The 24,351-nt window shown below is 40.8% G+C and overlaps 5 protein-coding genes across 5 annotated transcripts; 3 read left to right on the top strand and 2 right to left on the bottom strand.

The window, feature by feature from the left end:
- Window positions 1-66: 66 nt before the first annotated feature.
- On the bottom strand, window positions 67-2,996 carry LOC135338855 (uncharacterized). Its single transcript, XM_064534936.1, has 5 exons — window positions 2,750-2,996; window positions 2,036-2,133; window positions 1,849-1,936; window positions 1,643-1,774; window positions 67-508 (listed from the first exon to the last, which is right to left on the bottom strand). The coding sequence occupies exons 1-5, from the start codon at window positions 2,918-2,920 to the stop codon at window positions 239-241; spliced, it is 759 nt and encodes a 252-aa protein (XP_064391006.1). The 5' UTR covers window positions 2,921-2,996; the 3' UTR covers window positions 67-238.
- A 17-nt stretch (window positions 2,997-3,013) lies between these two features.
- On the top strand, window positions 3,014-4,216 carry LOC135338975 (uncharacterized). Its single transcript, XM_064535065.1, has 4 exons — window positions 3,014-3,363; window positions 3,658-3,774; window positions 3,982-4,068; window positions 4,152-4,216. The coding sequence occupies exons 1-4, from the start codon at window positions 3,048-3,050 to the stop codon at window positions 4,214-4,216; spliced, it is 585 nt and encodes a 194-aa protein (XP_064391135.1). The 5' UTR covers window positions 3,014-3,047.
- Window positions 4,217-5,120: 904 nt separating this feature from the next.
- LOC135338856 (uncharacterized) lies at window positions 5,121-10,007 on the top strand. The gene is made up of 4 exons (XM_064534937.1): window positions 5,121-5,473; window positions 9,231-9,308; window positions 9,404-9,475; window positions 9,528-10,007. The coding sequence occupies exons 1-4, from the start codon at window positions 5,188-5,190 to the stop codon at window positions 9,842-9,844; spliced, it is 753 nt and encodes a 250-aa protein (XP_064391007.1). The 5' UTR covers window positions 5,121-5,187; the 3' UTR covers window positions 9,845-10,007.
- Window positions 10,008-13,453: 3,446 nt separating this feature from the next.
- Window positions 13,454-18,060, top strand: LOC135338846 (uncharacterized). Its single transcript, XM_064534927.1, has 4 exons — window positions 13,454-13,828; window positions 17,024-17,101; window positions 17,561-17,629; window positions 17,687-18,060. Exons 1-4 carry the CDS (start codon window positions 13,543-13,545, stop codon window positions 18,001-18,003), a joined length of 750 nt encoding a protein of 249 aa, XP_064390997.1. The 5' UTR covers window positions 13,454-13,542; the 3' UTR covers window positions 18,004-18,060.
- A 421-nt stretch (window positions 18,061-18,481) lies between these two features.
- On the bottom strand, window positions 18,482-24,328 carry LOC135338844 (uncharacterized). Its single transcript, XM_064534925.1, has 11 exons — window positions 24,194-24,328; window positions 23,932-24,057; window positions 23,290-23,421; window positions 22,562-22,683; window positions 22,015-22,215; window positions 21,379-21,464; window positions 20,926-21,032; window positions 20,623-20,699; window positions 19,794-19,909; window positions 19,549-19,638; window positions 18,482-18,681 (listed from the first exon to the last, which is right to left on the bottom strand). The coding sequence occupies exons 2-11, from the start codon at window positions 24,048-24,050 to the stop codon at window positions 18,646-18,648; spliced, it is 1,086 nt and encodes a 361-aa protein (XP_064390995.1). The 5' UTR covers window positions 24,051-24,057; window positions 24,194-24,328; the 3' UTR covers window positions 18,482-18,645.
- Window positions 24,329-24,351: the final 23 nt, after the last annotated feature.

The following is a 24,351-nucleotide window of genomic DNA, read 5'->3' as shown; positions in this document are numbered from 1 at the left end:
AAACCAATTTTCGAGGCACTAAATTTTCGAGGTGTGAAGTCAATCCTCCTCGAAAACTTTAGTGCCTTGAAAATAAACAGCTATAATTATGGTAAGCTAAATAAATCAGTATTCACAATAATTATTATATTACTACATACAATCATGACGTTCTTGTAGCATTGGTTTGAGTTCTTGGAAAACTTGACTTGTGATAATTATGATTTTGATTCCTGCAGGCTCGCGTGTTCCCACACACTCACTGCTGACCACCCGTTGAGAGTGGCAACGGTGCACAAGTGAATGCTTGCACTCCGTCGTCATCTAGTTTGGCCTTTTTCACCTCTGAGGGAGTGTCCCTTCCCTCACTGCTGCGTGCTGATGAGCTAGAGGAGAGCCGACGAGGGGTGGAGCCTTTCCTACGACGAGATCCAGAGAGAGGGGGGTTGGTGTGAGAAGTGGTTGGGATCGTACATGTGTGTCTGGTGTGGTTCGACAAGAGTGGGTCGACAGTAATAGTGGGTGGGTCCTGTGTGGGCGTGAAAAACGGTAAGTAAGTTCAACACGACAAGAAAAAATTGAATCTGGAGAGAAGTGATCGATCACTATAACAAAAAATTGTACAGTGGAACCTTCATTAACGACCACCTCAAAAAAGTGACCATGCACACACTACAGTGTGATGCCAAGAGCTCAAGGTCCAGATTGAAACTACAATGACTTCAATGTAAAGCAACCTCTCAGGAGAAGCCACTTCTCTACTCCGTATAGCAAGCAGCTTTCTGGTCCCCAATTAGCTTTAGTAATGGCAAATAAACTCCCAGAACGGACAGCCACACCCAGAATTAGCAGAAAATTATTGCTTAGATAGCATTATTTTGCACCAATGTGAAAACTAGCTGTAGCTTGTCCCTACAGCCTTTTCAAAGCTTGTATGAGCTAAAGAAGCAGTTAGCAAAGCTTTAAGATTCATTTGCAGCAAGAAATGACTCAAAGAGCATACCTAGCTGGCAGTCGAAACCTCCCAAGGAAGGGATATAATGGCCAAAGGCTGTTCCCCAATGGTGTCCGTTTTATAGGTTCCACTGTAGCACCGTATAGCAAAAAATTTCACAGGTGCAAATTTTCGCTTAACTACAGAACCTTCAGCAGAAATGTTCGTGGGTTTTCAATACCAGGAAACCACACCCACTAGTAGCTTGTATGTGAATGCAAGCTATTGGGGTGTGAGTTTCCCACTTTTAATTTCGTGAAATGCTCTGCCCTCGAAAAACGCAAAATTTTGCACCCCACGAAAATTTCCCGCTATGGTAACAAGTTACTAAGTAACTATGTGATTATTCCTAACTACCGTATTACTAGAATATTTTGCGGGTGAAAAACCTTTGCGAATGAGCCAAATCAGCAGAAAATTTGACCCTTTGCGATGTAACTATATTGCGTTCTGGCAAGGATCGTGTGTATTTACTAGTAATAAGCAGATTTTATTGTTGCGAATTGATCAACCCTCGCAAAATTCGCAAATGTTTGATTCTCGCAAAACATTCTAGTAATACGGTATACAGTGAAAGTTAGAGGTTGAGCACATGCAATGGAAAATTTCCAAAGAACACACCCCGGGTGATAATATGAGCATAAAATATTGTAAAAGTACGCATCTCACTTGTTCGGATTTGGGTAGCTGAACGTCAGCAGAGACTGGTTGATCGTCTTCGACAGGGTCAGGGGGTCTTAGAGTCATGCCCTCTGAGAGACTACCATTGTCCAGAAAGGAGCGAGCCTCTTTAATGGCTTTCTGGGGGAGGTAAACATGATGAAAAACCGAATTTTAATACAATCGTGTAAAACAATTGTTTATATTTAACTCACAACGAATACTTTCCGCTTGCTCTTTATATGAAATTTCTTTTTTAACCCTTTTGCAAAAGTCTCCGCTGAGTTAGAGCTAACCCATTGCCTGCGCAGAAACAGACATCATAATAATTATGTAACTACGACAAAAATATAACACCGCTACAATTACGCATGCACCATCTATTCACATGTCGAAACTCACATGTCGTATGTTCCAAAAAATCTCACAAGCATGAAGGTTGGCCTAGGTGGCTGTTTCAGCCAGTGCGGCACCAGTGGGTCGTCAACAGCATCTAACACCTACGGGTGTATGTATCGTTACGAATAGTGGAGTTTCCGCCACAAGCTCAACTCAATGTGTTGTGAAAAGCTCATAGCATCTAAATCTTGGTGACACTACTTTGTAATAATTATGGGGGAAATGTTTTAATTAATGAAGTACAGTACCATAATTATAATTATTATGTTCTAATTATATCAGACAGTAAAAAATAATTAATTGTCTGGGTATAATTGGAACAAATTTTATAGAGCATGCGAAGTGTCCGGAATAATTAGAACAAGCAAGCAGCTGCATACATGCGAGCTAGCTAAGTTTAATAGAACAGTGTGTGAATGAATAGTTGCACTAGCTATCTAAAACTAGCTACTCAAAGCTATCTAACTGCAGCACTCTATGTCTTACTTGCTGTCTATGAATGTAACGGTATTGTCCGGATATTTAGCAATATTAAAGCACTGAAGTGTCCGTTGTATTAGAACAACGAAAATTACCCAAAAGAGTGTCCGGGGTAATTAGAAGTGTCCGATAAATTAGAAGATATACGGTACATTAATTTTATGACCCTACAAAAAAGCTACACGTATTGGGTTACAATGTTAACAGTATCTTAATTACTTATTATCCATGGAGTACCTGTGCAGGCCAGTAGTTGAAGCCAGTGACCTTCGCCCAGACAACGTCTCCAGACTTCCATCCTTTCTTGGCCTTCCCTGCAACAATCTTACCACTTCCACCCTTTATGCCCTCACTGCTCCCCCCAATATCAATCTGCAAGGCACCTTCATCTCCAGAAGAGTCTGACATTCCCAACAGCACAGATGATCCAACTGAAAGTTAGTGCTATTCCGTGGGTGGAGTCGGCCCAGCCTAGCGCCTGCAAAGAATCGTAATTAGTGACCTTCTGACCCTGTCCTCTGGATCCAAAACGTACATGAACACAACAATGGCTGCTACGCAGAGTGCAGAGAGTGTGGAGAGCAAATTACTCCGTGAGTCACGAGGCACACTCCATGACCTGATCAGTGGAAGCATTATTAACTTATCTGTCAAAGCAACCTCGGCTAATCTGCTGACAAAAGAGGAGCAGGAGAAATGTAGTCACATGACTTTAACCGGTGGTGAACAAGCAAATCAATTTATGCGATACATATCGAACAAAGTGAGCAGTGATCCGTCAACTCTCGAAGTGTTCATTGAAAAAGTTCTTGGCAAAGAAGGAACATTTCAAAAGTTTGCCCAAGAGTTGTGTAAGTATAATACCGTATAGCGGGAAATGTTAGCAGGTGAAAATTTTCGCTATTTAGGTCAAGTCCTCAGAAAAACGTTCATGGGTTGTAATATTCGCGGTTCAATGCCAGGAAACTACACCCACAAAGAGTTTTGCATGTGAAATACCAGTGCATGGGAGTGTGTCCCAGTTTTAATTTTCACGTTAACTGCTCTACCCTTGAAAACGCGCCTCATGAAAAATTCTCATTATATGACCAGCAAGTTAATAGGTTAATAGGTTGTTTTTTTACTGTTTCCTGTTTCCTGTGCAGTGGCCAAACTCAACAATGCGAAAGCAAAGGAAGAACATCTCACAGCTCCAGTCCAGGAAACTGGTGCTACTGAAACTGGTGTTACTGAAACTGGGGAACAGGATGAAAGTGGATCAGGTATAATGTAAAAATAAAAAAAGTTGAATCTACTGTACAGTACTTATTCAATTTAAGACGACCCTCTAAATATGCAACATTTGAACACCATAAATTCATTGTACATAGTTTTGCAAAACAAGTGGTGACTTAAAAAGTACAGTAGCTATAAACAAGTTGTTAAGATTTTTTTAACTTTCGCCTCTCAAAATGTGATTGTCAATACAGGTTTCACAGAATCAATGGATAAAAATGCTCTCACTGTCTGGCTAAGGAGTAAGAGTATATCCCAAAGCGACGCAGATATACTACGAGGTAAGGAAGTCAATTTTCAAGTTTGATATTGTACAATGTAACTTAGTGTGTTTTACTCGTTTTCATATCATGGATATTTTTAGAGCAGGAAGTATCTGGCGATTGTTTTATGGACCTCAGTGATGGTGAAACAGTGATGGTGAAATGAAAGATTTCAAGTTATCGTTTGGTGGACGAAAGTCTATTAGAAAGCTCCAAAACACCATCAGGGAAGGAGCCGGTGCTACTGCTTTAGTACCCATTGGAGGTAAGTTAAATATACACACAAGACTTAGTACAAACATATCATAATGATCCCTTGTGTCTCTGTAGAGTTCTACCAAATAAAGGTAGTTTCAGGGTGCTCCCTTATGTCTCTGTAGAGTTTTAGCAAGTTTCAGGGTGCTCCCTTATGTCTCTGTAGAGTCCTAGCAAATAAAGATAGTTTCAGGGTGCTTTATGTACATAATTATATATGGGAACAATGTATTAGTCAGGTATACTATAATTTAGACACATTTTTCTAACACATTGCAGTCAATACTCTTGAAATCAATCACTTGAGGTTCTTAGTAAATGAAACATGGGATGCCCGCAACAAATGGAATCATATAGGACTTGAACTTGGCATTGACAAGAATTCTTTGGACAGCATTGATAATTCTAAGAGAGGGAAAGCCGAAGACTGCTATCCTGAGATGCTCTCCACTTGGGTACGGAGGGATGGGGCCACTTGGGATGCTCTTTTGGAGGTGCTGACTTTGCCTGCTGTTGACCTAGCTAACATTGCAACACAAATTAAAAGTTTATCAGATGAAAAGAAGCAGAAAATTTGCTACTACTGTTAGCATGTGTTTGTGTTTTATATACACACTGTACATGTAGGTGTTTTTTATGTAATTATACGTAGATGTGATTCTTTTATCGTAGATCTGTGTGTGTTGTGAGTAGACTTACACGTATTCAGTTAACGTATCTACCGGTATATATAAATTATTAGCCTCTTTCACACAACAGTGCGGCCTGGAATCGAGGCTATATATGAGTGCATGTTCAACTATGAATGGGGTGTGGTCTCTGGTCACTTTCAGTTTATGAATAATTATGGGTGTGTATTAAAGATCTAGCTAGCTATTAAAGATGAACGCCAGTGTTGAGAGTCTGGTTCTTATCAAGTACTATGACAAGCTTCAGACAATGATCCAAGGAGAAATTGTATCAATGGCCACTAAAGCACTGTCACAACATCTGCTGTCCTCTGGAGAACACTCCAAGTGCATTCACATGATCTACACTAATGAGCAAAAGGCAATGTTCTTCATGCAGGCTATAAGGAACAGAGTAGACGTTGACTCTGCTTATTTTGGGACCTTCTTGGGAGTACTCAAACAAGAGCCATCGTACAAATTCATGACGGACAAGTTAGGTACGTTTAAACATATAATAATTATTACCATAGATACGAATCTATGTACTGTATATGTACCGTATATAGCAGGTTAATTTTGTCTGGTCCAAATTTTTGTATTTAGAGATATAGTGCGAAATTTTCGCTGTTTTCGTGGATTAGTAATCCTACACGAACATTAATTTCACCTTTAATTATAACATAGATAAAGGAAGAGATTGGAAACTGAAGTGGTGCACGTGCACGTGACCACTAATTTTATCTAAACTATCCACTTTTCGTCCTATGGGTAACTCGCTCGAAATGTGTTTCCTCGACATCATCTCCTTCAGCAATTTATAACACGCTGTGAACCACATGTAGTACTAGCTAATAACTGACCACACCCATGCAGTAAAAAGAGACATGGAAATAAAGCTATAAGCTTCGAAGTGCTATTTTAGGGTCTTTGATTGCTATAACGTGTAAGCGCCCTGGTTATACTTCTAAGATCTTTAGATCTAGAAGTGAGCTGCACAGAATGAGCACATTTGCTAGTGGTTTATTCTCCCATAAATCAATTTCATGTCCCTATCCTCGTTAAACGGAAGTATGGTGGGCGTGGTTTATATTCACAAAATGCACAAAAATAACTATCAACTAGCATTGAATCTGTGGTGCTAATAAGGCACATACATGTACATGTAGTAACACATAATTATAGCAAGGGCGTATAAAAGAAGAGAGGGCATGCACTCCACTATCAGTACACGTAGCTAGCAGAGTTCAAATGTGAGCGGAGAAATGTGTGCATTTGCATGAAGTGCTAAAAATAGAAATTGCATTTCATGCATATATAGTCATGCACATTCATCCGCCCACGTTTGAACTCTGCTCATATAGGAGTTGCATACCCTCTCTTCTTTTATACGCCCTTGATTATAGCTAGTGTTGGTATTCTTTCTCTGCATGCACAAGTTTTCCCCATAATGCCAACAGATCTGTATGGACAAGAAAAGCCACACTTTTCAGATTGGAAAAAAACAGCACCAGAACACAGACTATTATTGGAATTGAAACCACTAGTTCGGAACTTCCAAGAGTACAAGCTCTGCAGCCTCCTCACAAAAAGCCACCTATTCCCTCATATTCACTCACCAATTTATATAAGCATTATATACATTATAAAAACTAGCTGAAGCAATAGAGTTGAATTATCTCATTCAGTTATCAAGTCCTACAGTGTACTACAGGGGAGATACACCCCAAAAACACCTCCACAAGGGTAACTACTGCCATTCTTCCAGTTTAGTGTGCCTACAAGCTGATCTAGTCCCTACAATAGTATTAAGCAATATAATAGATACATGCATTAAGGAACCTGGCTTATACCTCGGGAGTAGATAAATATCTACCAATTTGAGGGTTAGTCTATATAACGTGGATCGACCGCTCAATTTACTGTAAGAGCATTGGCGCACGTGGCCTTGTTTCCAATCCCTCTCTCTTGTATCTATGATTCTCCACAGCTAGTGTATCGAAATAGGCATTAGCTTGGCTACCTCGCACCCTTACAGATAAGCTGCTAAAGACAGCCTCGATTAAACCGCGGGGAAGAGCGGATGTTCATTCGAGGGTACTTTCGTTTCCAATCCCTCTCTTTCCTTTATCTCTGATTAGAATTATAACGTGCAAAGATTAAAGGTGTGGCTTCCGGTAAGCAGTCAACCCACGAAAATTATTCAACGAAATGCTTTTAGACATAATATTTAAGTGCCTCGAACATTTTGTGGCAGATACGGTATTAATACGTCACCATTCTGAGCTGCGGTTATTTTTTGATTTAAGGCAACACATTTATAAATGAAAGCACCACAGGTGCTGATGCCTCGGTGGAGATGCCAAAGTTACGTAAAATAAAGCTACTAATAGCTTAATTTTATACACATGATGGACATTTTTTCAAAGAGGTAATGATCGACCATGATTGTTGTTAAAAACGATTGGTGCCAAAGTTCAAGTATAAAATTAATGGCTGCCATCAGCAGAGCCTTGCAGCTCTCTTCTCACTCTTGCAGCTACCAATAGCTAGTATAGAGCTAACTACTAAGTAGAGTAGCAACACTCGGTAAACAAGTTTGGCTACGTGCTATTCTGAAAAGGCTGCAATGGCATTCCAAGTAAGCAAAACTAGGCATAACTCGAGAACTAAGCATTATTTTGCAAATCCACGAAATAAAATCCAAGAAAACATGACTAGAAGCCTATAGAAACTCTTACTTGCACTTCATTGATCCTTGAGCAGCTGTAGCAGTCTACACACACACACACACACACACACACACACACACACACACACACACACACACACACACACACACACACACACACACACACACACACACACACACACACACACACACACACACACACACACACACACACACACACACACACACACACACACACACACACACACACACACACACACACACACACACACACACACACACACACACACACACACACACACACACACACACACACACACACACACACACACACACACACACACACACACACACACACACACACACACACACACACACACACACACACACACACACACACACACACACACACACACACACACACACACACACACACACACACACACACACACACACACACACACACACACACACACACACACACACACACACACACACACACACACACACACACACACACACACACACACACACACACACACACACACACACACACACACACACACACACACACACACACACACACACACACACACACACACACACACACACACACACACACACACACACACACACACACACACACACACACACACACACACACACACACACACACACACTACCGTATACCTCGCTTGCGCATGCGCACCGAGGCATAATTACAAAGCCAGAGGCGCTACTTTTGGGTTGAAGTGATTGTGTCACATCCAGGTCGAGGTTATACTCTAATAGCCTCATTTCCAGGCCACTTAAAAATACTTTGTTTCCAGCAGCCTACATTTTGACTGTCCTTATAAGACGTGACATAAAATTTTCACCGCAGCAGTTGCTATACTTTTAGAAGTCATACTTTTAAATTGCCCAAGGATATTTGGAGCTAGGGTCACCTTAAAATTAATCGGTAGTGCAATTCTTTTAAATTCATAAGATACGAAAATAAGAAACGAGACTATGTCGTAAAAAAATTAATGACCTAAAATAGATCTACAGATGCTACTCCCTTTTTTACCCTTTTTTACTGAGGAAAAAAAGGACTGGACAGTTTTGCCGTGTTGAGAGTTGTCCCATTTCATGAAAGATCTCACGCTCCTACAAATGCTGGCGTCGTAAGTACTCACGTGCCACCGCCTAAGCATTTACAAAACTATTACTATCCTTGAGTAGAACGACGTCTAAGACGGTTCAAATCTCCAGAAACTCACCCACACATTATGCCCCCATTAATGGCCTCGAGGTTAGTATAATATTTTGTTAACTACACCACAGGTACCGAACGAAGTACATGTAGATGACTGGAATGCCGTTACGTCCCCCGAAACAGCTTTTTAACTAAGACCTTTTACTGACTATCCTCCTCTAGTCTGCACCATTCTCTTCGCATGCAAATAATGCTTCTACTGAGGCAGAGCACCAGACCCATGGTGCTTTCATTATAGCCTACTGCATGATGCAATGAGGATAAATTTAATCCTAGATCTTTATGGTCATTTAATGTACTTTTTCAGAGAAAGAAGTTGAAGAAATGAAAAACAAGCGTCCTGGGTATGAAGCTGGTACTGGTCACAGTCCACAACCAAGCATTGGTAAATGTTGCTGAATGAAGGACAGTTGTTTTTCTGTTATAATTATCATTCCCCCCTCTCATTTACCTCTTATTTTGTTTAAAATTTTTTTACAGGTGCTACAATCAATGATGGTGGTGATGGTGATGGTGATGACTTTTCGTTGGTGGATAACACAACTGTGCTGGGTGAGTTAATGATGGACATGGGTTCAAATAATAATTGTATCGTTTATTTCAGAGGACGATATTTATATGGATGTGGTGACAGACGTAAAGGACTTGGCTGCCAGGTTCATTCAACTTGGTAAAGCTCTTCGTATTCCAAAAGCTGATATGGACATTATCCAGAGCAAGCATAAGGATGAACCGAGAGCAGGGCTATATGCAGTAATAGAAACATGGTTGCTACAACGTCAGGATTGTTCTAAGCATGGACTACCGACTTGGAAGGTGTTAGTCGAGGCAGTTGCTCATCCATTTGGAGGATCCAATTGTGCCTTAGCTAGAAAAATTGCTGCAAAACATATTGCCAGTGTTGCCCAAGCCTCTAGCTGATTTGTACGTGTATTAAAATTCCATTTTGTTTTTGTAGATATACCGGTAGATATAGTTGCTCTCCCCAACTATCGTAGCATTTTATAATTATGCATTGTATATAATATATATACAATGTACAGTACATCGTACATGTGTGGTGTATTGAGGAACTAACGGAAAATTGTCAGTTGGTTCTTGGTTGGGTTGGATGTAGTTGGGCGTGGCCCGACCATCCCTGACGGGAGGTTGGGTTGCAAACTTATCTGAGATTTGTTCTGCGGAAGTGTAACCAACCACGTGAAAAATGCTGCTATCTGGTAGGGCACCCCATCGTGGCAGCAGAATAAATCTAAGATAAGCTTGCAACCAGACCTCCCGTCAGGGACAGTCGGGCTACGCCCAACTAGGTTGGATGGTGGTTGATCACCTGTGTCAGGGTAAAACCTGAAACTCTAACACCGAAAACAAAAGGTGGAAGACACAGTGCCTGTGTGCATACACTATATCGAAAATGCAAGACATTTGCAATGCTATGATTGGCCAGGAAATGCACTAAAAAGTATTGGGAGGGGGGCAATGACAATCGATCATGCCATTAATTCGCAGGTTTGTTGTAATACAAGTGACAATTAATATTCACGACATGTACTAGGCTGTCCCAACAAGGTTTTCACCAGAGGAGGTTGGACACGATCACGTGCACCACTTTTTTGCTGAGCTGGCACAAAAATTGACCTAGCTGATGTTGCACAGTCATTAGAGACTGAAGGCAAACTTTATGTGCCTCTCTGGCTTCTTTTGATATAAAACTTTCATTAACCAACCCGATCCCCTCTATTCTGGCGAGTTATCAGTGCATACAGTGTTTACTAGATTCTTGCCAGCCAGTACAGTGCAAGCTGCATACAGCACCGCTGAACTATACTCTACCCTATAGTCTAGCTAATCTTGTCCAGCCAGACAACAGACACAGCTAGTCCGGTGTTGCAAGTCGGCAAAGCAAGAGTATCCATACCTTTTTATTACTTATTCGGTATCTATGGCAACGTGAGCATCCTTAGGAATGTCACATGATTGATGACGCGTGGCCAACCTCTGTGTAGACTAGCCTCGATTCCAGGCCGCTGAGAAAGGCGCTATTCTACTTACTAAAGCAGTGATACTTAGTAAAAAGCAGTGATGTTTAGTAAAAAGCAGTGATATTTAGCAGTGATACTTACTAAAGCAGTGATACTTAGTAAAAAGCAGTGATGTTTACTAAAAAGCAGTGATATTTACTAAAAAGCTTAGTAAAAAGCAGTGATATTTAGTTATGGTCGTCAAATATACAAGTAGGTCGAAGGACTAAACATCACTGCTTTTTACTAAGCTTTTTACTAAATATCACTGCTTTTTACTAAACATTACTGTTTTTTACTAAGCTTTTTAGTAAATATCACTGCTTTTTAGTAAACATCACTGCTTTTTACTAAATATCACTGCTTTTTAGTAAACATCACTGCTTTTTACAAAATATCACTGCTTTTTACTGTTTGCACTGCTTTTATAACACCAATGTTTAGTAAATATCCGTGGCTCGAGGAATAGCGCCTTCTCGTGGACAATGTTCCTTAAAAAAAGGATTTTGATACAAACGGCACTCCATACTACCTAATCATCTACTTTTACCCAGAAAATGGGCGGCTGTGTGCAATCATAGAGACAATCATATACTATCCGTCAATTTTTGTTTCATAATCTCTGTTAACTGTGTCCTACTGTACAAAGTTACGCATGTCGTACCTCCCCTCCAACCTCTGGGTTTTCTAATAATTACGGCCGGATTTGCCAAAATTGACTGGACAGAATGCCTTTGGTGATCTGGAAAGACAGATAATGGCACTCCCAGCCCGCCATGGGGGACTTGGTATAGCAAACCCGTGTGAAACAAGCCCTGGTCAGTTCACGATGAGCATGTCAATCTCAGCACCACTAGCCAGCCTGATACTTGACCAATCCGATATATACGAACCTACAATGAAGCAAGAGCAAGCCAGACTGAGGAACAATGCCAAAAAATTCCGCCGACAGATGGAAGCCAGGACAGTAAGTGAGCTAAATGAAGAACTACCAAACAATTTGAAAAAAATGGTTGGAATATGCTCAGAGAAAGGTACCTCAAGCTGGATAACAGCGCTGCCTATCGCAGAGCATGGTTTCATGCTACACAAGGGAGCCTTCAGAGATGCTCTTTGCCTCAGGTACGGCTGGCAGCCTCAGAACCTACCCTCTCACTGTGTCTGTGGACTTCACTTCACAGTAGAGCATGCACTCAGCTGCTCTAGGGGAGGATTTCCAACAATAAGACATAATGAAATACGCAACATCATAGCAAATCTTATGAGCGAAGTATGTCCAGATGTGGATATTGAACCAACCTTACAGCCTGTGACGGAAGAGCAGTTCCAACTTAGGACAACCAGGGGCGGATCCAGAGGTAGTTCGTTGGGTTCGTACGAACTACCCTTCCAGCTAGTATATATTAGCTAGCTAGCTAACTGTACTGTCGTGACAAAGTCGTTAATAAAAGGGTGGGGCTGGTTCTCTTTGCATAATAAAAGGGTGGGGCTGGTTCTCTCTACATAACAAGAGGGTGGGGCTGGCTACTGCAGCCACATTGATTTGCACCGTGGTCAAGCGATAATATTATTATATCTAGCCATGAATCCTTGACTCCTGGTGTAAGAAGAGGAAAGTTTCAGGTAAGGGAGAGTGCATGACACTGCATATTGAATGACACTGCATACTTACATGTATAATTGCTATAATCATTAATATATTGATGGTCAAGTTCTACAAGTCTATAGCCAAGTCTCCTCTTCACCAGCCACCACCGTCTGTCTTTCCACTGGGGACCACTACTATCTCTCCTCCAGTCACAACCATCTCTCCTGTGTTTATAAATCATGAGGGAGAACATGAGGGTTAATTAGTGGGCGTGGTACTTTAAAAGGGGCGTGGTCACAAAAATTTCGTCGCTTTGGGACAAGAAGTACTGTAAGAACCCCCCTTCCTTAAATCCTGGATCCGCCCCTGGACAACCAACCGCGAGGATGGGGCTCGCCTTGATGTTGTGGCCCAGAGCTTCTGGAGCAACGATAGACAGAGTGCATTTGGATCGTTTACGCCTTTGGTTTTCTCTGCTGCTGGAGGTATGGGTCCGGCTGCAGATATTGTCTACAAGAAACTAGCTTCAATGCTGGCAGAGAAACAGGACAAAACATACAGCACAACTCTGAATTGGATGAGGTGTAGGCTAAATTTCTCCCTCATAAGATCAGAGATTATGTGCATCAGAGGCTCTAGGAAGTCATTCACCACCACTACACCATGGAAGGCCTTAGACACTGGCACTATTGACCTAGCAACTCAAGAAGGCCGGGTGCTATCGGTCTGAAACATGTGTTTTCACCCAGGAACTTTATAAAATTATGTCACATGTTTTTGTTGTTTTTTCTTGGTTTGTTTTTTTGTTTTGTCTTTTGTCTTTTGTCTTCTCACTTGCAATAAGTATTATTAATAAAAAAAAAAAGATATGACGTTTGGGTGTGGTTTAGCAAATGACGTAGCATTAGATTCGAGGTAAGGTCGTTTTTAAACCGCAGTTTATGTATAATTATGGGTTAATATTTATGGTGTGTATAGTATTAAAGATCTAGCTAGCTAGCTATTAAAAGATGAACGCCAGTGTTGAGAGCCTGGTTCTTATCAAGTACTATGACAAGCTTCAGACAATGATCCAAGGAGAAATTGTATCAATGTCCACTAAAGCACTGTCACAACATCTGCTGTCCTCTGGAGAACACTCCAAGTGCATTCACATGATCTACACTAATGAGCAAAAGGCAATGTTCTTCATGCAGGCTATAAAGAACAGAGTAGACGTTGACTCTGCTTGTTTTGGGACCTTCTTGGGGGTACTCAAACAAGAGCCATCGTACAAATTCATGACGGACAAGTTAGGTACGTTTAAATATATAATAATTATTACTAGACTGGAAACCACTCCCTTCGCTCTGGGCTCTGGGGACTGGCAAGTTGCCGTGTTGAGAGTTGTCCTGTTGGAATGCAATTAGAACAAACCACAAAATGCGTAATGCGCGGGTGATATTAGTTCAGCCTCGATAACAGACCGCCAGTGAATGTACTTATACTCGAGGCCGGTAATATTTTGTGCAGTAATAGTTAGCGTGTGGGCGGTGGCACATGAGTATTTGTGACGTTTACATTCTTGTGGCAGCGTGACATTCTTCACGCACTGGGACAACTCTCAACACGGCAGCTTGCCAGTCCCTTTCTCCCGAGAGAAGGGGAGTGGTTTCCAGTCTAAATTATTACCATAGATACGAATCTATGTACTGTATATGTACCGTATATAGCAGGTTAATTTCGTCTGGTCCAAATTTTTGTATTTAGAGAGTACGTATAGTGCGAAATTTTCGCTATTTTCGTGGATTAGTAATCCTACACGAACATTAATTCCACCTTTGATTATAACATAGATAAAGGAAGATATTGGAAACTGAAGTGGTGCATGTGCACGTGACCACTAATTTTATATTAGTTCTACACAGAGGCCTCGAAAACGATCCACTTTTCGTCCAATGGGTAACTCGCTCGAAATGTGTTTCCTCGACATCATCTCCTTCAGCAATTTATAACACGCTGTGAACCACATGTAGTACTAGCTAATGACTGACCACACCCATGCAGTAAAAAGAGACATGGAAATAAAGCTATAAGCTTCAAAGCGCTATTTTAGGGTCTTTGATTGCTATAATGTGTAAGCGTCCTGGTTATACTTCTAAAATAGGTTTAGATCTTTAAATAGAAGTGAGCTGCACAGAATGAGCACATTTGCTAGTGGTTTATTTTTCCATAAATACAAGTCACGTGAACTCGATTTCATGTTCCAATCTTTGTTAAACGGAAGTATGGTGGGCGTGGTTTATATTGTAGTGTACACAAAATGCACAAAAATAACTATCTATGCTATAACTATCAACTAGCATTGAATTTGTGGTGCTAATAAGGCACATACATGTAGTAATACATATATATATAGCTAGTGTTGGTATTCTTTCTCTGCATGCACAAGTTTGCCTCATAACGCCAACAACAGGAGTGCATGAATATTCATGCACTCCTGCGCCAACAGATCTGTATGGACAAAAAAAGCATGGAAGCAATAAAATAAGCTTTTTAGAATTGAAACCACTAGTTCAGAACTTCCAAAAGTACAAGCTCTGCAGCCTTCTCACAAAAAGCCACCTATTCCAATCTATTTACTCACCAATATATATAAGCATTATTATTCATCATAAAAACTAGCTGAAGCAATAGAGTTGAAAACAAGCAGTTATCAAGACCTACAATGGGAGATATACACCCCAAAAACACCTCCACAAGGGTAACTACTGCCATTCTTCCAGTTTAGTGTGCCTATATACAAGCTGGTTTACACAGATCTAGTGCCTACAACAATAGTATTAAGCACTGATAGATTCATGCATTAAGGAGCCTGGCTTACCTCGTCAGTAGTCTACCAATTTGAGGGTTAGTGCATATAACGCGGATCAGCTGCTCAATTTACTGTAGGAGTATTGGCGCACGTGAACTCGTTTCCAATCCCTCTCTCTTGTATCTATGATTCTCCACAGCTAGTGTATAGAAATAGGCATTAGCTTGGCTACCTCGCACCCTTACAGATAAGCTGCTAAAGACAGCCTCGATTATACTGCGGGAAAGAGTGGATGTTCATTCGAGGGTACTTTCGTTTCCTCTTTCCTTTATCTCTGATTAGAATTATCTGCTATAACGTGCGAAAATTAAAGGCGTGGCTTCCAGTAAGCACTCAACCCACAAAAATTATTCAACGAAATCTTTTAGACAGGATGTTCATTCGAGGGTAGTTTCGTTTCCTCTTTCCTTTATCTCTGATTAGAATTATCTTCTATAACGTGCCAAAATTTTAGGCGTGGCTTCCAGTAAGCACTCAATCCACAAAAATTATTCAACGAAATCTTTTAGACATGATATTTAAATGCCTCAAAAATGTCGTGCTACAGTAGAACCTCGATTATCCGGCTTGGGAATTTTCTTTTTAATAATTCAGAAAATGGGCGTGTCCCTTAAATGCGCATACGCGTTGCAGCTGTTACTATGGAGACAGGCCTGCTTATCTTCTGCGCATGCGCAGGCAACCATGTGGCACTGCTGTTTATCAATAAAGTGGGTGGATCAAGGCGTGGTTTACCTCTGGAACCAAGGTGTCCAAGGTTGTATATACTGTATACGGTATTAACAATACGTCGCCATTCTGAGCTGCGGTTATTTTTCGATTTAAGGCAACACATTTATAAATAATTACGATGCTAGAGGCGCAGTTGACAATGAAGTGATTGTGTCACAACCAGGTCGAGGTTATACTCTACTAGCCTCATTTCCAGGCCGCTTAAAAGTACTTTGTTTCTAGCGGCCTACATTTTGACCTTCCATGACAAAATGTTCAACACAGCAGTTGCTATACTGTTAGAAGTCATACATGTACCTTCAAAAATTTCCCTAGGATATTTGGAGGGTCACCTTAAAATTAAATTAATAAGATACGAGACATATATGTAAACATCCTATGACCTAAAATAGGTCCACAGAGATGCTACTCCTGACTGGCCAGTTAGTTTTGCCGTGTTGAGAGTTGTCCCATTTCGTGAAACATCTCACGCTCACACAAGAATGTTGGCGTCATAAATACTTACGCCACCGCCTGAGCATTTACAAAACTATTACTATCCTTGAGTAGAATAACGTCTAAGGCGGCTTTTAATCAAATCTCAGGGAACTCACCCACGCATTATGCCCCCATTAATGGCCATGTTTGACTCGAGGTTAGCATAATTTTGTTAAAGTTTGCCACCACATGGATTGCAGGTGCCGAAGGAAGTACGTGACTAGAATACCCACGAAGCAGCTTTTTAACTATAACCTTTTTGCTGAACCATTCTCTGCATGCATTGCAAATTAAATAATGCTTCCACTGACGCAGAGCACCAGGCGGAGCACCAGACCCATAGTGCTTTCATTATAACTACCGGTAGCCTACTGCATGATGCAATTAGTAATCCACATCTTTACGGTCATTATAATATACTTTTTCAGAGAAGGAAGTTGAAGAAAGGAAAAACAAGCGTCCTGGGTCTGAAACTGGTGCCGATTACAGTCCACAACCAAGCATTGGTAAATATTGCTGAATGAAGGACAATTGTTCTTGCTTGATCAGAGGCCGCACTCAAATAGTAGCCTCCTTTGCCAGCATTGTTCAAAAGCGGCGTTTAAACAAAAACTCAAATTTTGCCATGAAAGTCTTTGTGAAGCACTAACAATAAGCTGCTACCTATAGCTACATATAGCTAGCTGCAAGTAAATATGGTTATCACGTGCAGAAATGCTAGAGTCATAGGCCACTATTATTATTTTGAGAGCGGCTACTAAAGGCCCCTCTCGAATTGTAGCCTCCTCTGCCAGCAAAATGAAACATTTAGTAGCCACAGCCTCTGATCAAGCATATACGATATATATATATATATATATATATATATATATATAACTTTCATTTTCTTCCCCCCCCCCATTTACTGCATGTTCAGTCTTATTTAATATTTTGATCCAATCGTAAAAACAACAACAATATTACAGGTGCTACAATCAATGCTGATGGTGGTGATAGTGACGACTTTCTGTCAGTGGATAACACGACTGTGCTGGGTGAGTTACCGGTGAACATGTGATTCAACAAGATTTACCTGACTTACTTTATTTCAGATAACGAAGATTGTTTTGATGTGGTAGAAGAGGTATCCGATTTGGCTGTCAGGTTCATTCAACTTGGTAAAGCTCTTCGTCTTGTAAAAGCTGATATGGACATTATCCAGAGCAAGCATAAGGATGAACCGAAGGCAGGGCTATATGCAGTAATAGAAACATGGTTGCAACACAATCATGCTATTTCTAAACATGGAGTACCGACCTGGAGGGTGTTGGTAAAGGCAGTCGCTCATCCATATGGTGGATCCAATTGTGCCTTAGCTAGAAAAATTGCTGCAAACCATCTTTCCAGTGTTGGCCAGGCCTCTAGCTGATTGTACATAATTTTTTTCTGTATAACAACGTAGAATTTTATATGCATTTACATTGTACATGTGTGGCATACGTATGAGGAACTAACGAAACTGAAAATTGTCAGTTGGTTCTACGCTACTACATCGAAAATATATATACGCAAACATTTGCAATCAGTGCTATGATTAGCCAAAGGAATGCAAGAAGTATCGGGGGGGGGCATATGACAATCAATCTCACGTCATTCACAACTTTGATGTGTATAAAAAATAGTCCTGCAAGTGACAATTAAGTGTATGATATTACATGTGTATTCATGCATGACTGATGTGACTACAGTTTTAGCACGGAATTCAACTGACCAAAAAATTACTTGTATTCACATAGCTATATACATCTTATTAACAATTGCGATTGCTAGCTGCATGGTGATCGTGTACGTATCATTCACATGCATGCGTACTTTGCATGCATATCATTATACAGAATTATCGATCCTCTGGTTTTCAAGACATTCATGACAAATGACTATACATTGCTCATTGACATAAAATATTAATATACATACCCCGGCCCTCAGCCATGCAGGATGATTGGTGCTGATCAGTGTATATATACATTATAAATATAATGATAGCTAAAAGTCATCCAGTCCCGGCCCTCTACTCTTCACGTGAAGAACTGACAGGTACCTGTACCTGCATGAAAGAAAGAAGTGAACATAAATATCCTATACAGGGTGCGAGCACAACACTATGCCTGACCCTGCAACAGCTGCGTGTATATATATACCGGTACCAAGAGTGCATAAGAAGAGAAGAGTGTCGAACTGCTGATACTTCTACACAAACACTGTGCACAAAGTAACGTGACATCCTGTCAATTGCACGTGAGCAACTCGCAATTGATGACGTTTGTGCATAATTACACAACGCAAAGTTGTTAATAGTGAGTAAAGAGTGCAAGTGAAGATGATCAACTCGACTATTGTCTCTATTTAGATGATTTTTGTGAAGAGATCGTCTCCTATCAGTGTGCAGTGAGCAGCTCCATAAGCTCCATGAACGTTGAACACGAACAACTAGCTAGAATTGTAATTAGATTACCCCACCCCTAGAAACGTCACAGTTAACATTTACTAGGTATTAATTACTAGTAAGTTCACAATACTTTATCATGTGCGAGTCATGTTACTTTGTGCACAGTGTTTGTGTAAAGTATCAGTAGTTTGACACTCTTCTCTTCTTATGCACTCTTGCCGGTACTAAAGTACTTGTTTGTACATGTAGTACAAGTACCTGATTATAAGGTATGGTTTCTTTGTGACATCTGTGTGTATTAGCAATAATTATAGCTAGTACCGTATAGCGGGAAATGTTCGCTATATGGCTTTAGAGCCCTCAGCAGAAATATTCATGGGTTCTAATATCAATGCCAGGAAACCACACCCACCAATAGCTTTGCATGTGAAATTACCAATGCGTGGGAGTTTACCCGAAAATTTGCATCACACGAAAATGTCCCTCTATACGGTAGCTTTATGTTATGTAGCTTTGACAAGGCACCTGATTGAGGTCTGGTTGCTCTTCAGTGTTGTAATTAGAGTCCTGTGAGCCCGAGTTTCCTAGCTGCTTCCGAAGGCGAAGGTTTTCTTTCTGTGAGAACACATGATTACATGATTACTATACACGTACAAAACATGGGTAACAATTATTTAACTAGAGCACTGGAGTGCTAACCCTCGGCTATTGACATGATAATACTGCTTAAAGAAGACAGAGACGTCCTCAGACTGACGACAGGCACTCACCTCCAACGAGACCTTGCTGTCTCTGGCTTTATGAAAAGCGTGTATGATCCGCTTTGCTTCTTTCTTGGCTTCCCTCAGGTGCTCATCAGACTTAGCCTTGGCAGCCAAGATGGAGCCTGCATCAAACACATTTCTTAACTCTAATGTTCAGTTCAGTTGAGACCACTGAGTACATTGTATATACAAAGCTAGGCACAGCAATAGGAGGCATCACTCTGTTAACCTATCCCAGACAGTGGGTACAATCTATAATGTAGCTACATGTAGCTGCACTCTTATGGAGCAGATGATAACACCTAGGCCGGGGTCTGAATGGGAATTAGTTGACTAAAAATTTAGCACAATATAGTGGGTCAGGAGTGCATGAATATTCATGCACTCCTGAGTGGGTACATTTCGAGGGTATAAACATTTGCAAAAAGACAGTTAGAAAAATTTTCCCGGAATAAATAGCAGCCTTTTTTCAGTACATGCATCTGATATTGGATATATATATATTAAATGACAAGCTCAACTAGACTACAGAGCAGAGTCTCTTGCCTAGCCACAATACAGTAGGACGACTGACTCACTCAGGAGGGTGCTGAAGGTATAAAATAATATTGGTGGTACATGCTTATTAATCAGCGGAAAACGTGAACATTTATAATAACCTCGAAATATACCTGCTATACTGTATATATGTAGTTTTTTGCAGGTAGTTGCAATGGACCCAGGATGATGTGAATACCTTCAAACCCAGCCAAGGAAACATGTCTATTCATACAGACAGGATGTTCAAATCAGTGAAACCCAAGTAGTAGCTACCACTTCAAGAGTGATCACTCACCATTGACAATACGCAGGATACGCCACAGTCTGAGGATGATCAACAGAGCAGCAACCTCAAAGGCCTCCTCTTCAACTCTAAAGAGAGTGAACACACATTTTAAAACTGTGGTAAATCTATTAGCAGTAGTACAAAAACCTACATGTTCTAACACCACCACCCTTAACATTCACGTTATATAGCTAGGTTGCAAGGAAATGGAGCTATATACTATACCGTGGATACAGTATGGCAGCATTAATTATGATAATGATCGTGGCATACTTAAATATAGACGTGTAAATAATAATTATGCACTCTTACACTGAAGCAACGTCCAGAGTCCAAGAGATGACGACAATGATTCCGTCAAACACCTCAAACTTGTGAGTGAAGTACTTGAGACGGAACGCTACCATCTTAAGTACAACCTGCGACATGTTAGCATCCGTTACAGCTAAACCAAGAGTATATTAATGGAGAGAGAGAGAGAGAAGTAGGCATACTGTGCATTAGATGTATGCGGAGAATAACGTGACTTCCTGTATCTGTCATGTGACAAAAAGTAGATTACATCTCTCTCTCTATTATAATATACTTTTGCTAAAACAGAGCCACAACAATTTAACATACTCACAGCTGAGTGCATCAAATTGTGTGTGCATCAAATTATAGACAATGTTAAAAAAACTACATTCGTCATATGTAGTACGACAGGTTTTTGTTAGTAGCCCCAGTCATGTGACCAACCAGTAGATGTGTATTACATTATCTCACCTCAAACATGAAGATACTGAGGATGGTCAAAGAGAAGAAGTGCAGCACTAGACCAGGGTTCACTCCAGGGTCCAATACAGAATCCTCTGCAAATTTAAACTCACTTACATATTATATCGATTGATAGACGTCAAAAGTTGCAATAATTTTTATGGATTGAATTGGCCAAGAAAACCTAAACAAGTGAGTCGGGAGCCGTATTTCAGTCCCTTACATTGAATTGCCACACATTATCTCTTGATTATCGGCTCCATGACATTCATCACAGAATGCAATGGACAAGCGAAGGTATACAAACTTTTGTTGCAACAATTTTGCCCAGTGAAAGTGTATAATTATGCTGGTCTTATGACTTATAGAGTTGTGATGGATTGACATGCGATTTTTTAGTTTGGGCCAATCGTAGCAACTTAACTACAGATATTTGGTCTCTATACTTCCCTTTCTATAATAGTCTATACTTCCCTTTCTATAATAGGTTAATAAAAAGTCACGCCTACAGCCTAATATAGAAACTCTGTGCAGAATCTCCTGAAACAAACAATAGGCAACCACTCACTCAGCCAGCCAGAACTAAAATGTGTAAGTCACTATGCAGGCGCACAATAAGCTACAACACAAACTATACATCTGTACCGCTGTCAGGGACGCAGACACGCTTTCCTCCCCTAAAGGCACAGGTGCAGGGGTCACGATCCGGGTTAGAACCCTCAGGTTGAAGCACCAGACCTTCCAGAATAAAGTTGGGCGGAGGCCCACACATGTTGCGAAAGTTGGAATCAAAGTGACAAAACTCTCGTCTTTCAACTATGTTTTCACCTCTGCATATGATTGTGCCTGTGTATGTGTGTGGGGGGGGGTTAGGTAATGACTCGGTGTACATCCAGTCAGGGTTTCGTCTAGTTGGGGGGGGGGCTGGGGTGAACCTTCCCCCCAAAAATGTTTATAGAATAATGACATCGTCACATTAGTACTAGCTGTCTATGATGTGCAATATGTAACTAGATCTACTGTGATGCACTACCATGTAATAGGGGGCGTGGTCAACAAATGTGGGAGTGACCAAACATTTTGCGGCGTGCGTAAACCTTCCCCCCCAAATTTTTAATCCTAGATGCAACCCTGCCAGTGGGAATGGTATACATGTACATACAAAAAGAGAACATTATTTTTATGATAATACCTAACGCCCCAATGTCCAAAAGGAACTCAGTCAGTACGATGATGGCGTCCAACACAACGAGGATCACAATGGTATAGTGGAAGACGTGACTGTGCAGGGCCAGCTGCATACGACCTCGCCACCTGGGTGTGTGGGTGTGGTGAAGGTTACCATACATACGGTAGATAGCTACTGAATACCTTATAACCACAGTAAAGCACTAACCCTGGCGAAATTAATAGCATGGATGTACCCCACACTAGACGATACTATAATCACCTCTTAGGCCTAGTTACCACATAAAATACTAGGCAGATCATGATTACAAAACCAACAACTCAACATTCGAGAAAAAATACACATTTGGCAATAGCTATTAAATCAATCAATTCATAGTATAGCAGACTCTCGTTAATCTGGTCACCCTTGGGACAGTGCAGCTTGGCCGGAATAGCGAGGTAGCTGTATTTCAGAAAATAGCCAAGCGGTCCCTATCTCAAATCTAATTACTAACTTGCAGTTCTGCCTCGAGGTTTATTTAAGTGCAATCCTGCAAAACTACACCTAAAACGTCATATCCAGTTGTCAGCTAGTAGCTCACGTGCAATTGACAGGATGTCACGTTACTTTGTGCACAGTTTTTGTGTACAGTAGTTTTACACTCTTAATTCTCTTCTTATACTCTTGGTCATAATTATTATGGACTTCTTGTATAATTATATACTTAACACACACACACACACACTCACGTCAGTTTATCGTCGATGGACGATGATATGGAGGCCACATCATAATCCTCGTTAATTGTGGAGACATCAGATTCGGAACTGATTGAGAGACGACGATGGCTCTCTTCCTTGGACCGTCCATCAGGCTGGTCACTGTGTGTGGGGGGGGGGTAACAACCAAATAAGATGCAAAAGAGAACCAACCACTTTCAATACCTACCTAGCTGTACCCAAAAATATATACATGCACTTGTGTATCAAAACCTATAGGTTTGATGGAACGATGTCTGAAACTTGAGTAGCTAAATCACCAGTATGAGTTTAGCTGTCGGCAATTAAGATAGGATACTGGGTCAACTGGTTGGACAGGAAATGGTCACAGTTTCCAAATAACCACAGTACCAACTAATTAGTATTTAAAATGATCGACTACTAACTTACGAAATGCAAGGGCTGCAAACCTGATCACAACATTACACGCAACATTACACACTCAGAGATAAATGGTTCTCGCACAGATTCTACCTATATTATACTACCAATCTTTTCTGGTTGAGGGGGGACTCTCATTCAAATACACAGTGAGTGCATGCATGCTCCTACACAAGTATACAATAATTATACTATGTATGTGTGTCTACAGAGCTAGTATGTTGTACGCACTCAGAGGCCAGGTATCTCTCCAGGGAGTAGCTGGGAGGGTGATCTCCACGACTTTCTACACTAGAGAACTGGAGGTTACCTCCACTAGCACCGTTGATCGCCACAGGCTCACCCGACATGATCACTCTAGATACAATGTAGTGGAAATGTTCATGTTAAATATGCCATGTGTAGATAACAATAACAATACTTAGATATAGCTGCTGTATAGTTCAGGAGTCCAGATTCACACCATTATAATTATTATTAATTATGAACATACCTCAGTTTATAGCCTTCTCCACTGATAAAGTAGTCTAGTTATGTAAGTATAATTATGCTGCAAACGCAAATGCAACACTCTTGATATTGTCTCTAGTGTCAGTACAGTGTAGGCCAGCCCCTTGCAAGTTTGTTATTAAAAATCGACATCCTGTTCCA

This window comes from Halichondria panicea, chromosome 7, assembly GCF_963675165.1.
Source record: "Halichondria panicea chromosome 7, odHalPani1.1, whole genome shotgun sequence".
NCBI classification, from domain to species: domain Eukaryota; kingdom Metazoa; phylum Porifera; class Demospongiae; order Suberitida; family Halichondriidae; genus Halichondria; species Halichondria panicea.
This window is presented reverse-complemented; position numbering and strand designations above follow the sequence as displayed.

What these genes read in the sequence shown, in the direction of transcription:
- LOC135338855 (XM_064534936.1), bottom strand. Translation starts at nt 2,920, where the DNA reads ATGTCAGACTCTTCTGGAGATGAAGGTGCCTTGCAGATTGATATTGGG. An exon ending in TTTTTTGGAACATACGACAT is followed by an intron (nt 1,937 to 2,035) that starts GTGAGTTTCGAC and finishes GTTTCTGCGCAG; the next exon opens with GCAATGGGTTAGCTCTAACT. An exon ending in AGCTACCCAAATCCGAACAA is followed by an intron (nt 509 to 1,642) that starts GTGAGATGCGTA and finishes ACGCCCACACAG; the next exon opens with GACCCACCCACTATTACTGT.
- LOC135338975 (XM_064535065.1), top strand. Translation starts at nt 3,048, where the DNA reads ATGAACACAACAATGGCTGCTACGCAGAGTGCAGAGAGTGTGGAGAGC. An exon ending in AAAGTTTGCCCAAGAGTTGT is followed by an intron (nt 3,364 to 3,657) that starts GTAAGTATAATA and finishes TTTCCTGTGCAG; the next exon opens with TGGCCAAACTCAACAATGCG. An exon ending in ACAGGATGAAAGTGGATCAG is followed by an intron (nt 3,775 to 3,981) that starts GTATAATGTAAA and finishes TTGTCAATACAG; the next exon opens with GTTTCACAGAATCAATGGAT.
- LOC135338856 (XM_064534937.1), top strand. Translation starts at nt 5,188, where the DNA reads ATGAACGCCAGTGTTGAGAGTCTGGTTCTTATCAAGTACTATGACAAG. An exon ending in ATTCATGACGGACAAGTTAG is followed by an intron (nt 5,474 to 9,230) that starts GTACGTTTAAAC and finishes GTACTTTTTCAG; the next exon opens with AGAAAGAAGTTGAAGAAATG. An exon ending in CAGTCCACAACCAAGCATTG is followed by an intron (nt 9,309 to 9,403) that starts GTAAATGTTGCT and finishes ATTTTTTTACAG; the next exon opens with GTGCTACAATCAATGATGGT.
- LOC135338844 (XM_064534925.1), bottom strand. Translation starts at nt 24,050, where the DNA reads ATGTCGGGTGAGCCTGTGGCGATCAACGGTGCTAGTGGAGGTAACCTC. An exon ending in TTTGGACATTGGGGCGTTAG is followed by an intron (nt 22,216 to 22,561) that starts GTATTATCATAA and finishes ACACATACACAG; the next exon opens with GCACAATCATATGCAGAGGT. An exon ending in AGCAACCAGACCTCAATCAG is followed by an intron (nt 18,682 to 19,548) that starts GTGCCTTGTCAA and finishes TCTTTCATGCAG; the next exon opens with GTACAGGTACCTGTCAGTTC.
- LOC135338846 (XM_064534927.1), top strand. Translation starts at nt 13,543, where the DNA reads ATGAACGCCAGTGTTGAGAGCCTGGTTCTTATCAAGTACTATGACAAG. An exon ending in ATTCATGACGGACAAGTTAG is followed by an intron (nt 13,829 to 17,023) that starts GTACGTTTAAAT and finishes ATACTTTTTCAG; the next exon opens with AGAAGGAAGTTGAAGAAAGG. An exon ending in CAGTCCACAACCAAGCATTG is followed by an intron (nt 17,102 to 17,560) that starts GTAAATATTGCT and finishes ACAATATTACAG; the next exon opens with GTGCTACAATCAATGCTGAT.